This window comes from Notolabrus celidotus, chromosome 4 (assembly GCF_009762535.1).
Source record: "Notolabrus celidotus isolate fNotCel1 chromosome 4, fNotCel1.pri, whole genome shotgun sequence".
Classification (NCBI taxonomy): Eukaryota; Metazoa; Chordata; class Actinopteri; order Labriformes; family Labridae; genus Notolabrus; species Notolabrus celidotus.
Window position 1 is genome coordinate 38897827 of NC_048275.1, and position 15189 is coordinate 38913015.

A 15189-nucleotide genomic window follows, 5' to 3' on the forward strand; every position below is an offset into this window, starting at 1 on the left:
TGGTTCAGAAAGGTCCTGCTGCAGGCGTCTCTCCGTCAGGATCAGATTCTGGATCAGATTCAGAGGGTTGAAGTAAGTCTGTAAGCAGTGTGTCTATTCAGCCAACATGTAAACATTAGATCAACATGCTGGAGAGCAGAGGGCACATCCACTTCCTGAGGGGGCGTGGTCAGAGAGAAAACAGACCGTTCTGAGCAGGGCTGACAAAGAGAGTTTTTCAGGCATGCTAAAATCTGATTTCAAAGTGTTTTTTTGAGCATAAACTTTAAAGACATGTTTTGGGGACCTCTTAGACCAATATATATTGATGAGAAAAGCGTGATATGTCACCTTTAAATGTTGGAAAAACACTTCACTCAACTTGACCTTTTATACTGAATAAAAGAATAGCAACATCATTGCCTGAAAATACCTAAACAAGACCAAATCCAGTGTGTGCACTGTTTATGGCAGCAACAAGAGCTTCCTCAAAGTCTTTGTAGGTGTTGTAATGAGCTGGCAGCTTCAGTGTCTCAAAGCATGTGGAGGATGTTGGAAAGGTTCCCCTGGAAATCTCCACTTTGAGTTCTGGAGGGAGCATTTCCCAGCCGACCCAAAATTTCAGCAACAGGGCCAGTGTATCTGATGAAGCTCAAGAGTCATAAAGTGGTTAAAAAACACAGTTGGTGCACTTCAACTGTTGAAATCCCTAAGTATTCCATATATTCTTCAGTGTTAAATGAGATGTTTATGGGACATAGAGACATTGGTAAACATGAAAATAAATTGCAAAATAAGATAGCTATACCCGTTTCAATGAACATCCGCAGAAAAGCAGTGATGCGGCACTTGCACTCAATGTCAAGTTCTTCATCTTCATCATCACTGTCCTCCACAGGCCATGTGATTTTGTCTAGGAACATCTGAAATTAAAAAAAAAACAGTTTGAAATGTATTTTGGCATCTAGGATAATTTATAATTTAGCACTGATGAAAAGGAATATAGATATCAGTCTTTGTAATTGAGAAAATATCCAGCTCAGTTAACAAGACAATTACGATTCACACACACACATTTATTAATATTGAAAGTATTGTTAGTAAGTTTGATGTTCTAAATCACCTGGGGTACAAACTGCATTCCTGCCTTTTTCGGAAAAAGAAGTGGGGCAACATCCGGCCTAGATGTCAGCAGGGGCCATAACATCACATCTTTCAACCCCTTTCTCAACTGTTTCATTTGGCGCATGGTCCTCCCAATGACCTACAAGAAAGGCAAAACACATATTACTGACCAAATATTAGAATTCTACAAAAGTTGGCACAGTAGAAAGTGTTTATAAAACTCCAATGCAGTGCTTTTTCCCCAATTTTCCCTTTCATATTGCAACTCCAAACCACTCCCTGCCCAGATTACAAGTTAAAGAGAGTTTAGGTTCTGTAATAATCCTGCCTGCAGTTCCAATTAGTTTGTAATTGAAATACAGTTCAGTCAGACAACTCACGTTTACTTAATAAGTTTATTGCAGCATACAGTATTGTGTTTGGCGTGTGGGCTCCGAATTTCATTACTCCTCGTAGATTATTTAAATGCAGACATTAGGAGCAATGAGAGAGGACTAACCCCCTGGAGCCCGCAGGTGGAAGCCGGGGAGGAGGTGGGGACAAACTTCACACAGCACTGAGCAGAACAGCAGGAGCACTGCAAGCAGAGGCAGAGACAGGAGGCTTGCCGTTTAAATAGACCGCCGAATGAGGATGTTGAGATCAGCTGATGGAGAGGTGGTGACGTGTCAGTATGATGAGCGCGGCTCGAGTTGTCTGCCTGAACTAGCTTGCAGGCAGCGCTCCATATGTGCAAAAGAAATGCAGATGTGATAGAATTGCTTAGCTTGAAAAATAATTGATGATAGATGGGGGATGGGGTGGGGGATGAGTTCAATTTCAGAAGGATAATTCACAAAATCAGTAGGAGAAACTCACCGCGTGTACTAGAAGCTTGTTATGAAGCCACCTCTGATTCGTTTTAGTGACTGCTGGGAGATCCCAAGACAGGGAGAGATCTGACACTGTGTCCTTCTGTTCCTGGGTAAGTTCTTCAAGTTCGAGCTAGAATTTAGATTGTACAAGGTATTAAACCTGTCCAGGAATTTTGCAAGGCAAAGGGTTTTTTGGTTTGTGTGTTACATACCATTTTTATAATACTCCTGATGTGCAGGTCGGGACAGTCTTCGACAACAATTGTTGCAGTTTCAGGGTCCCCATTGAACAGCACATGAATAACAGCAGGACTTAATCCTGTGACATGGGGGCCATCATGCAAAAAGGAATGGGCTATCATCCTTCCTGCAACCCGGAAGAGGTTGCTCTCAATAAGCACCTCTGATGCAGCTGGGACGAGACGGTCAGGCTCACCTTCAAATAGCAGAGTGTGGCCCACTCCTCCTGTAAGTACCAACAGAGCAGGGGTTAAAATCAAACAATTAACTTTTAAAATGCATGACATTAACCTAAATAGTAGCACATTTACCAAGATTCATTCTGAATCCAAACTGGAGTTTGGATATTATTGTTGTCAGAAAGTACCGCATCACTCCCTGTCCAACAGCAGCATCACCTAAAAAAGAAAAAGAATACTGGAAACTGATAACATCACACTGGAAACAATCTGTAACAAGGCTATAAGTGCTTGACAAGTTTTAGGAAGAAAGGGCAAACACATTAACTAGTGATGGGCAAATGAAGCTTCATGAACGTTTTCTTGTGTTAGTTGAGCACTCTAGATGGCGCTCTCTGTTCAACCAAGGGTTGAAAGCACACTGAATTGGCTTTCATTGAGCCTTTATTTTTAAACCAAGAGCGCCATCTAGAGGAGTCAAAAAATACAACTACTGGTTCATGAAGCTTCATTTGCCCATCACTAACATTAACTGTTATGCAGACAGCATGAACAGCCAATGCAGATTATATTAATATCAGCCAAATTACCTGATGGGACCAGTAAACTACTAATACCATTCCATATAAGACATATAATTGATATTAATGTAACAGGACATATTTATACTATTAACCAGTGGCGGCTGGCCAATAGGGGCGCTAGGGCGCCGCCCCACCAACCACCACAAGACATTAAAAAAAAAAAAATTAAATAATAAAATAATATTCTGAACTGTATGTATATATATTTTAAAATGAGCAAGATTAATATTGTATAGTTAAATAATTATTAGCAAAGCTGTTTCGTTCATCTGTGTTGTCTGATTGGTGACGTATGTTCCCCATGGGTTTTCCCCATAGACTGGTTTTCTCCAGTTTTCCTCCGGGGCGCAGAAATCTTTGGCCATAGACTCTCGTTAAAAGTTGTACATGCGCAGTAGCTCCTCTTCAATACAAGAGATAGGGCCGTGTCGGGGCGCACCTTCCCTGCGCCCAGAGCTGAATGCAGCTTGATTTACATACCACCACTCTCCTGTCATGGGGCTGACGTCACAGCCGTCTGTCATCAAGCGCGGCTGAGTGACAGCTCGAGCCGTGGGAGTAGGAGACGATCGGACAGAGACGCAGAGAAAGTAAATAACTCAGTGAAGTCACTCAAAACATCACCTTTAGAGAGGAGAACATATCAGGAGAAGCTCCACGCGACAGAGCGTGGACCTGATCAGCCGAACATCAACATTAATCATCAGTCCAAAGACAGAGGGAGACAATACACCCGGTCTTTTTCCAGGACCTGGTTTAGCAACAAGGCTAACTACATGCAGTGATGCTAATGCGTTAGTCTGCTTTCCCTGCCTCCTTTTCCAAACATCAGGATCTGACCCAGCATGGATTAAGACAGGTATTACTGATTTAAAGAACTTTTCAGAAAAGTTAAACTGGCAGGAATAGTAATGCTATTATTTGACAGATTATTTGTTAACAAGCATTATACATAATGTAACAGTGCCCTCTGCTGGCGAGCATGTAATGTCATTACTACACACACATTAATTGGTGATACATGAATAATATCTACACCTCTTTAAATAAGTACTGAGACAATGATTAGCTTACACAGCTTATACACATGGTAAACACAAATCTTATTAATCAATGATCTACTGAAGCTATTTAGCCTACTGCACCAGTGGCAGCATGAATACTACAGTCATGAGACACCATCACCATGGTCACTTATCTATTACAGGTGATGCAGCAAGACAATCAAATGAATGTTGCTGAATCTGAGAGGTGCTTCTCAACACTGAAGAGAATCAAGACCTTCCTCAGGAACACAAAGTCACAGGATCGTCTCAATGCACTGGCCGTGCTCTCTATGGAGAAGAAACTTGTGAAAAGCATCCCTGACTTTAACCATAGAGTCATTGAGAAATGTATTTCTCTCAAGGAAAGAAGAGCAAAATTTATGTACAAAAGTTAGAACAGTACATGACATTACAATGTTGCTGTTTTCATGTATGTAAATACACTGGTGTGATACCTCAGACATTTACCAAAAAGCAAGCAAACATGTACTATTTTGGAGTTGTAGCCCCCCCAGGAGAAAACTCCACCAGCCGCCACTGCTATTAACCCTAATCTACCTACCATCAAGGGTACAATGAAGTGGACATGCCCATTCCTGTTGCTGTTTGTAGAATGAGAGAAGCGCCCGTTCCCTGTCCTCCTCACTCTCCCTTACATCCATTTTCAGTTTAAGAGGCTTCCCAGTTGCATGTTCACTTTGCTCTCTTTGAAAACTTGGGCAGCCAGAGTTGGTTCTTCCATAATCTTCCAGTCTAGACAAGAGCAAAAATAAATTTAACTACTTTGCATGTTAAATGCATATGAACTCTTCCAATCAACAGAAAAGGAGGAACATCAGAATGATGCTTCTTTGCTGTTCTACCAAGCTTTACTTACATGTAGTCTGTGTAAATGTGTTCTGTTTAACTGTATAAGGAAGTGTTTCTAAGGTTCTATAGAACTGCAGTGATAATGGCATGTCATTAAAGTCATTATTTATTATAGTTAAAGGTTTTATTCTCCTATTGACTGAGTTCTAATTATGCACAATATCATAGCATTCCTACTGTGATGACACAAACCACTGTCAAGTTCTTTAAGATCAATCTTCTCACTTTCAGTCACTACTGGTTCTGATTCACTCTCTACAGATGTTTCAGGCCTCACTGGAACACTGTCCCTGTCAGTGGGTGGCTCTCTATCATTTTCCTCACCACGGTCTCCCTCTCCTTCTCTATGTGTTTCCTGCATGGGGGTCCTTGAAGTTCAGAAAATGTTATTGTCATTTCCTCTCGTCTGTGTGCACAAACACTAAAAAGACATGTATTATTGAAAATGAATAGATAATTCTTATATATCTTTAACGAGTGCATACCCATCACAGTTAGCTCGGTGCAGTTTCATTTCAGAGAAGGGAACCTCCTTCTGACAAGTGATACATGAGATGGCTGGACCAGAGGCATGTCCCGAGCTTTCCTAAGAACAACAAATCTGTTGATCAAAACTCCACAGTGCAATTTATTTTAATTATGTATCAAATGGTGACAGTGTAAATTTCCATACTGAATCAATGGGTAGGTCCTGTTGAAGTGGGTGTATGTAAACTGTAGCCTGTCCAATTGTTGTAGATGGATCTTTTAGATAGGCAAGGGTGTATCCTGTGCTGGGACATTGAAGAAGTGCAAGATTTCGACTGCGAGTAGATCCTGCAATTTTTAGAAACTCAAAGCCTCCCCCTTCTCGGAGCTTTGGAAACACCTCCATCAGTTTATTTGTTACAACCATGGGATCGTTGTCATTTCCTGTAAATAAACATAATGTGCATAACTAAAACACCAAAAGCTAAGCTGTGATAACAAATACACACCAAGAAAATCACATAATTGAGTCTAATATGTAAAATAGGTCAACACGAATGGCAATAAAATTAAATTAAAATACAACTCCTACTTATTGACTTAAATTAAAAACTGTGTTTTGCCAAATTTCTTGTTTCAGACTAACCTGAAAACGCCACCCTTTGTTCTCCAAGTCCTGATGCAAGAAGGTCTGCTTTAAGCTGAATGCTTGGAACTTTATCAGCCTTGTTGTCAGCCAAACAACAGAAAGTGTGCGTGTAGCTTCTTCGGATGACTTAGCTGTGTGCTGTCCGTCTCCTGGCCCTGGCGCCGCCGCCGCCGTTGTACGGAGCAAAGAGCCTTGCTACTTCGGCTGCAACACAGAGAAAATGTTGCAGCTCCCATGATCGCCTCAAAGTTATAACATCCTTAAGTCCCTGCTTAACGCAATTACAACGAATGTCACTGATAAATGTAATAAAGAAAGCAAACAACCACTAAAAAGGTATAACTAATAATACCCCAACTTAAGGGCTGCTAACACCATTTTGCCGGCTAGCTAGCATAATCAGCTCAATGAAATTTCGGCGCCATACCTACCTTGAACAGGTGTACGTGGTGTAGCGGCAGGTATCTGCTGTACCGGTGCTGCCGGTGGGGTTCTCCTAAGGGCTTCTTCAATCAAATGAGCTGCTTCTCTTAGCAGCTCCGGACAGGTTTTGGACATCATAACACTTCGCACCAACGGCGAGGTGTACGAGTAAAGTGATTGATCCGTCTGCCCTATTCCCTTGTATCATCCAGTCTATGCTAAACTGTATAAAACATCAGCAACTATTTTTTTTCGGCTGCAAATGAAGAGCGTACCGAAACGAATATACGGATGAACACTGCCGCCTAGAGTATCGGAGTCCATTCACTGCCATCCATCCATTTTCATAGGTTGTTTTTTTTGCCGCGGGGGCAGCTGCATTCACTGCGTCTGCTTCAATCCATTATCTGTGATCGACCTGTCATGACTTGCTTTGTTGAGTAACCAATCAGATGTTAGAAACTTTGACGAGCAGCAGTGACAGATACAATTATTTCATGATGCATTGCTGGGGTAGAGACTTTGAAATAATTAAATAAATATTTAAATTATTGAATAAATAGTGAAATTAGTAGATGTGTTTTTACATAAAATGAATGACAATTTTAAATAATTATTTAAACATTTATTTAATTATTTATGTATTTCATAAATTATTTATTAATTTATTACCAAATTTAAATAATTAATGCCATATTTAAATAATTATTTAATTTATTAATAAAATATGCACTTGATTAATTAAATTATTATATATTTATTTGTATATTTGTTGATTTATTTCCAAAATTCAATAATTAATGACACATTTAATTATTTAATTAATTATATATTTAAATATTTCATTTTGGCACATTTAGTCCTCCATAATTTATACCCAACAGGCATTCTTTCTTTAATTTAAGACGCCTTTTCAATGTAATTTATACTCAGGACTGGAAAACAGATGATTTAGTCGTCCTTTCTCTCGATGCAGAGAAGGCTTTTGATCCTTGCCTTGCCTCTTCGCTACCCTGAAGAAATATAATATAGGTAACAAATTTGTTAAGTGGTTGGAAATTCTTTATCATCAGCCATGTGCTAGAGTTCTTACTAACAAGGTGCTCTCTGCTTCATTCCAACTGCATAGAGGCACAAGGCAAGGTTGTTCCTTGTCTCCTTTACTTTTCGCTCTAGTCCTTGAACCTCTTGCTCAAATAATCTGTTGTAATCCCTGTATTCATGGATACAAGACAGGTGATACTACAAGCAAAATTTCATTATATGCTGATGATATCTTGTTGTATGTAACCAATTCTGAATATACCATACCAGTCATTCTAGAGACCATCTCTCATTTCGGAAATTTTTCAGGCTATAAAATTAATTGGTCCAGAAGCAGGCATGGACAGGCCATCTGGCGTACCGGGTACATTGCCCGGTGGGCCGACGCACATTTTTGGGCCGGCCCTGGGCTGTCATAATTTAACCCAAAAAGTACATTGTAACAGCTACTGTTTGTTGAATGTGTTCAGTGCAGATGTTCCTAATTCCTACAGTGTTGACAGTTAGTGAAGGCATCAGTGAGCGGCACGCAGTGCAGCAGGAGGGAGGGGCTGAGGTGTGTGAGTGAGTGTGTGTGAGTGAGAGTGTGTGTGAGTGAGAGTGTGTGTGAGTGAGAGTGTGTGTGAGTGAGAGTGTGTGTGAGTGAGAGTGTGTGTGAGCTTGAAGGACGAGAGACAGCACAGGAGAAGTTGTTAGTTCTTTCATTTAATCATTCTCGTGTTGTTAGTGGGCGTGGTCACGGCCGACAGTGACCAGTTCATAAAGCTCTTGTGTTCACTAATTGTCTCGTCATCATTGCAGCGTCCGGACGGACGTTACAATATTATAAATCATTTCTATCGACCGCGATGAGCCATTTGTTGATTTATGAAAAAACAATGACATTTCTCAGACTTCCTCGGCCCACCCCTCCCCTCCTGCTTGACCCAGGTTATCAAATGTTGCCATTAGAGCTGACAGGAGTTGGAGAGAAGTGAGTGGAAATGGATAAACAACAAAAGCGCAAGGGGGGTGCAGAAAAGCTGCGAGAGAAAAAGTTAAAAACAAGTGGACGCAGCAAAATGTGTCAAACTTACTGCCATGTTCTTACTGCTCAAGTTGGACTGCAGGAAGGTGCGGCCCCTGTCCCCCAGGGGTGCTCCAGGGATGTGCCTTTCATTGGTGTGGACTTCACAGGCATTCTTCAGTCATGTAAGTTTACTATACTGTATACTGTTGTTATGTGTTCTTACTGACATCCACCTGGATGGTCCTAAAGCCTACTACTTTTACAGAGTGACTGTAATGAATGCAGCCATCTATTATTGCATTATTTTAAAGACACCAATACTGTCAATGTACATGTTTTGAAATAGTCTCATCCTCACTCTTGACCCACTTGTCCTCTCTTTCTCTCCCTTTGGAGTGAAGGTTTGCCTTTCCCTGATGTGGAGTTTACATGTGTTCTTTTCTTTCATTGTGAGTTTATTAAATAGTTCTTATTTTAATTCTAGAAGAGACAGTATCAGATGAATCTAGCATATCTGACCTCACCTCTGCTTTCTGTCTCCCTCAGAGCACCAAGGTCCATGCAGCCTTCTGTCTCAGCATGTGTAAGTACAAAATAAGCTGTTATCTCTCTGTTCACCTAAACATTATTTAAACTAGATGTAACTGGCTGATTAGCGCTCATGCCCCACAGCTGGGTGGGAACCAATCACCTGCGGTTACCTGGTTGTTTGCGGGGATAAAATTGAGTGACGGAGCTCCCTTCAGTCTCTGCAGAGCTCCGGGTTAAGAGCAGGTACGAGTCGCGTGTGTTAAGTGTTTTCAATGTCCGTACATGTGAGTAACTTTCACTTTTATTTCAGGACGGTGTTCCTTTCGGGTTGGCGGATCGTTGTGTGCCGGAAGCGCATATAGTACGCGGTACGAGCGTGAGGTAGTGACGTGATAGGGTTGCGGACGGCCGAGGTAAACCTCAACTGGGTTTTGTTTATCTTAAAGCTAGGGTTGGTAGTCTCGGAAAACCAGCATGAATTTGAATATAGCTTTTCCTCAGGACTCCGTCTAACCCCTCCCCTCCTCCCCTCAGAGCTCCTCCAAAACGACGCCCCCCCCCCCCCGCTCACATGCACGAGCACCGCTGATTCTCGACCATATGATGGTGACTGATTCAAAACCGGTCCTCACCAAAACATTCTCATAGTGAAAGTTAAAAACACAAACAAACATGGCTGCTGTTAGTACTCACAACTATCATTCTAGCATTATCCAGTTGTACTGGTGACACGAGATCAGGAGAAAAGTTATAACACATATATAATACTGTAACAGCTCTACTGTCTGTTAAACATGTTTAGTGTAGATGCTCTTAATTCCTACAGTGTTGACGGTCAGTGAAGGCATCAGGAGAGGTGTAGAGTGTGTGAGTGGGAGAGAGGAGAGGAGAAGTTCTTCATTCATTCAAACATTGATTGTTGTTTTGTTGGTTGGCGTGATCACGGCCGACAGTGACCGGTTATTAAAACTCAACGTGTTCACCAATCGGCTCGTCATCACTACAGTGTCCGGACGGACGCTACAATAAATATATATTTTCTGTAGGACTTACTGAATGTCATTAATTATTCTGCTTGTTGGTGAGAGCTTTTTAGACTCTGATCCGGACTACAGTCCTGAGCAAAGCACCTCATCAGGTCAGAGGGGACAGGCCCGAGGACGAGCGAGAGGGGCAGTAAATAGAGTCAGGGGAAGTAGAGGCAGGAGACGGGGACTTGGAGGAGTGCACACCGGGGAAATGTACGCGCAGGAGGAGGGCAGAACGGCTGGACAGGATTTGATTGGTTTAAAATTTGGGGAGCCAAAAAACGGTGATTGGTTAGTGTATTCCCAGGTTTACTCCGGCTGTAGATAGCAGCTTTTCTTCGCTCTTTTTTAAGAACACATTATGTAATGATTACCATCAGGACATAAAGATCATTTTAACCAGTATAACAAAAAGTGGATCTAAATCTGACTACCAACCCCAGCTTTAATGTGCCGTGTGTTGTTGTTGTATGTAAGTGGTTAACGTTCATGTATTTTGTTGCAGATTGCCACTTTTGCCTTGTCTTTTTGTCTTGATTTAGAGATTCTGCTCAGTAACAGTGGGATTTAAAGACTCTGCTCAGTAACAGTGTGATTTAAAGACTCTGCTCAGTAACAGTGTGATTTAAAGACTCTACTCAGTAACAGTGTGATTTAAAGACTGTTCAGTAACAGTGTGATTTAAAGACTCTGCTCAGTAACAGTGTGATTTAAAGACTCTACTCAGTAACAGTGTGATTTAAAGACTCTACTCAGTAACAGTGTGATTTAAAGACTCTACTCAGTAACAGTGTGATTTAAAGACTCTGCTCAGTAACAGTGTGATTTAAAGACTCTACTCAGTAACAGTGTGATTTAAAGACTCTACTCAGTAACAGTGTGATTTAAAGACTCTACTCAGTAACAGTGTGATTTAAAGACTCTGCTCAGTAACAGTGTGATTTAAAGACTCTACTCAGTAACAGTGTGATTTAAAGACTCTACTCAGTAACAGTGTGATTTAAAGACTCTGCTCAGTAACAGTGTGATTTAAAGACTCTACTCAGTAACAGTGTGATTTAAAGACTCTACTCAGTAACAGTGTGATTTAAAGACTCTGCTCAGTAACAGTGTGATTTAAAGACTCTACTCAGTAACAGTGTGATTTAAAGACTCTACTCAGTAACAGTGTGATTTAAAGACTCTGCTCAGTAACAGTGTGATTTAAAGACTCTGCTCAGTAACAGTGTTGAAGTATCCTCGTCCAGGCTGTGTAAGCAGCCGTGGCTGTAGCTACAGTTTACTGTCAGGCTTTTTCATGTTCTTTGCATCGTCTAATTTATTAACTAGATGTTTGTGTTATTGTCGTGAGTGTGCCGTGTTTATAGGCCTGATTCAGATAAGCCTGGCTGCAGTTAGCGGTGTCCCAACACTGATTTCTGGTGTCTGTTCATGGAAGTAGTAATTGTTGTGGTTTAAAACTATTTTGTCTACCGATTAAATAAAGATTGTGTATAGTTTTCTAAACCATGCCTTTGTATTAATTTGTGGACTAACCTGTGTATTGTTAAAGGGGAAACCCTCTGTTAAAGGGGCGGTAACTAAAAATAAGTATATTGTTAAAACTCTTTGGGTGAAAGTCCCAAGGTGGCGTTGTTGGTATTTTATCTTCTAAACCCAGAAATCCCTTTCCAGCCCTAGCTTGGTTACACTAAGATATATATTAAAGGAAACACGGCCTCACCTCTCTCCCTTTAGGAGCAAACCTCCTCTGTCTTTATAGGCTGCTCAGTCAACACACTAACTGCAGCAGAGTGTACTAAAGCACAGGAAGGACTGTCACATTTCTCTTAAGCCCACAATATCAAATCAAACATCCTTTATTTAACTGAAGACACAGAAAACAAGTCAACCATAGACTTCTTTCACACCTTTCACAGAACAGGACAGAACAGGAAACCCACACAGTTTGATATGAGCCGCTGACATTACAGTGACATCAACACTTTGTATGAACTCAGGAAACACTGGGCTGGCTCCTCTCTCACTGCAGGAGCGCACGCTGAACTGAACAGACAAACTCAACAAAGGAACTAACAAAAGTAAGTAAACGGACACAGAAACAACCAACCATAATGTTTCAACCTGAAAGTTCATCAAAGTAACTCCAGACTGTGTGTCTGCTCTTCCTTTGCACTTTGATGTGAACGGTTAATGCTAACACAAACACACGTCAGCCGTATGTGCTGCCGTGTTCCAAAAGAGGAAGTGGATTATAGCCAAATGAAGAAATGTTTGAAGCAGAATGGGATATGTAAATGAAGATTTCAGTGAGCAGTGTAGAATAAGGAAAAGGTCTCTCCCACTTTGTCCCAGGTCTGCCCTCAGAGTCCTGAAGATTATTACCTCTATGTCTTTGTATATTCAGTAAAGTGATATTTGAAATCTAAAACCTGTCTCTGAGTGTCACTCTGAGCGGTCTCACATGTCCTGACACGAAGTCTCTACAGGTTCCTGTTGTCTGTGTGCTTTGAGCTGGACTCTGCTTTCTGGTTGTAGGTCAGGCTGATTTCATGTTAACAGTTCTAGACTTTGTTCAGTGGTAGACAGACAGACAGGCGGTCGGGCAGGCAGGCAGGCAGGCAGTGGGTGAAATTAATCACTGCCCCCAAAAGTTCCTAGACCTTTGAAAAGTACTTCCCCCGAGCAGGGACTTCACAGGGGGAGATTAACTACCCAGGAACTAAATTTAGACTCTGGTTCCTGCTATCCAAACGCACATAGGTCCTTAAAAGGTCCCTCTTGCAGATTAAGATTAAACCTTATTCTAATGTTAAGTGTGTTTTATCTCACGTGGTGAGTACTGGAGGATCTGGTAAACAGGATGTGCCATGAAATGCGGTCAGCGCTCTGCTGCTGCTGACAGATGTGAACTGTGAAGAGAGCATGTGATTTATGAAACCACAAGCTGGAAGTAACCAGCAGATACAGCTTCTCTGTGTCAGTCAGCAGAGAGAAGACTCTGTACTCTGTCGGCTCTAGGGGTGAGCCCTCCTAAGGATTTGCTTAGTGGAATCTCATCCATCAGATTTTGCCCATAGTGGATGAATAGTGGAATGTTTGTTGTTTTTCCTTATTGACCCAAAGTCTGCATGATGGTGACTGCATGACAATATTACACATAACCATTTACAATTAAGAGACTCAGCTTAAAGTAAAAGGGACAACAGAATATTATAAGTATAAAACTTAGATTTTTTAAATCTTTATTGCAAAAACAACGAGGTGATGAAGGAGAGAAAACTCCAATAAGGCCGCCATCAGTTAAACATGGAACATCGCTCCACTATAGAGTAAGGAATCAGGAGATATTTAAACAGTGTTCACACAGCAGAGAGCAGCACTGTGGAGGGTAGTTTGTCCAACTTAAGGCTAAACATGTTTATAATGTTCATAATCAAACCTGAACCAGCTAAAGGGTTTTTAAATCTCTTAACAGAACCTTTTAAAACAGTCTTTCATCTCGTCTTTGTCCGCTTGAGTCTTTTCAAACTGTACGTGAGGAAAACCATCATGTGTACGGGCAGAAGTGCGCTCCTGTCTTTGTTGACTGTAAATCCTGTCTTTGAGAATATCCTCTCTGATGGTGTGGAGGTGGATGGGATGCTGTGGATTGTTTTTGAGGCTTCAGACAGCTTTGGGTATCCCTCCTGGTTCTTTTGGCCCCGTACAGTTTTTGTGTGGTCCGGTAATCCTTGATCTCACAGCCCTCTTCATGAAGCTGCTCCTCATCTTCATTAAAAATTTTTAGGATCAACTGAAGTTTTATTTCCTGACATTTTGAGCTACCATAAACGTAGAAAGATTTAAAGGCCAGCTGAGGTGCGTCTGCTCCACAGGTCCCGCTAAATGGGAGAGTCCACCTTTAATTACCAGGGGAGATTTAATTACCACTTTAAGGAGATTTAACACTTCAAGAGCTGTTCTCAGAATTACATTCAATAAGTCTATATTTATATAAAATAGGCTAAATGAGAAACTATTTTTATGGGAAACAGGAAAATAATGTAAAATTAGAAATTATGAACCCCCCCCATGGTTTGAATGGAATGATCCACGTTTCATATGCAAATATTCCACTATGAGATTGGCAGTCGACTAAGACTCGTTAGAACGAATCGTCCAATATTCGACTATTTGGGGTCACCCCTAGTCGGCTCTGATCTGTTCCTAAAGGTATTTTATGAACAAGACAAAGACTTGTTTGTTGGTCCATCTCCTTATCTACAGTTTTTCCACCCCAGTCTCTCTCTGTGGTTCTTCTACAGGTGAAGCAGGAAGTGGATCTAAATTGACCCGGTGAGTACTTCCTTCATTCTTCCAAACATCAAAGTGGAAGTTTTCTTGTGTCTTCATGTTGAACTGAACTCTAAATGGATCCAGAAGAGCTCTGGAGTCAACAAGGAGGAACGCTTCATCAAGAGAATATAATGAACGTGGATCCATCTGGTGGTAGAGGCAGGAATGACACTGTGTCAGAGAGCAGTGTGTGTCTCTGTGGTGTAAAGCTTGTTGTGATGATGAACATGTTGTGTTTGTGTGAAGGTGGAAGCTCTGCCATGAATCAGTGTGAGGACGGAGAGGAGGGAGCTCCTCCCTCTAAAAGCACTCTGTGTGGGGAACATGAAGCTCAGAGGTGAGAGGAGGATCTCTACCTGTCCATGACTCTGCTCCATGTCAGAGCTCAGCACTCACATCACTGTGTGTGTGTGTGTGTGTGTGTGTGTGTGTGTGTGTGTGTGTGTGTGTGTGTGTGTGTGTGTGTGTGTGTGTGTGTGTGTGTGTGTGTGTGTTTTGAAGGCCAAAGCAGCAACATGTACCAGACTCTCCTGGGCCAGGACCTGGACCTGGACCCAGCTGTGTGTCCTTAAGGAGTGATCGGTCTAAGGGTGGATGGATTGACTTCAAAGATGGCCGTCAGTCTGATGGTTCAGTGTAATAATCAATCTCAGCGTTTTTATCAGAATCAAACATTAGAAAAGTTTGTAGTAAATTTCAGCAGCACTCAAACCTGGAAGATTTTCAGAGTTCATGTTTGTTCATCAGTGTTTGTGATTCTGTCAGAGTCCAACATCAGAGACCAGACTCCTCTGGACCTGGACCCAGCTGTGTGTCCTTAAA

General features: G+C 41.5%; 1 protein-coding gene and 1 long non-coding RNA gene across 2 annotated transcripts; one reads left to right on the plus strand and one right to left on the minus strand.

The window, feature by feature from the left end:
* Nucleotides 1-337: 337 nt before the first annotated feature.
* On the minus strand, nucleotides 338-5463 carry LOC117811243 (G2/M phase-specific E3 ubiquitin-protein ligase-like). The gene is made up of 9 exons (XM_034681413.1): nucleotides 5363-5463; nucleotides 5202-5245; nucleotides 4570-4760; nucleotides 2510-2596; nucleotides 2171-2424; nucleotides 1963-2088; nucleotides 1103-1243; nucleotides 788-902; nucleotides 338-630 (listed from the first exon to the last, which is right to left on the minus strand). Exons 3-9 carry the CDS (start codon nucleotides 4667-4669, stop codon nucleotides 413-415), a joined length of 1041 nt encoding a protein of 346 aa, XP_034537304.1. The 5' UTR covers nucleotides 4670-4760; nucleotides 5202-5245; nucleotides 5363-5463; the 3' UTR covers nucleotides 338-412.
* A 6520-nt stretch (nucleotides 5464-11983) lies between these two features.
* Nucleotides 11984-14982, plus strand: LOC117811266. Its single transcript, XR_004630964.1, has 4 exons — nucleotides 11984-12110; nucleotides 14337-14367; nucleotides 14614-14704; nucleotides 14869-14982. It is a non-coding gene; the product is annotated as an uncharacterized LOC117811266 (long non-coding RNA).
* Nucleotides 14983-15189: the final 207 nt, after the last annotated feature.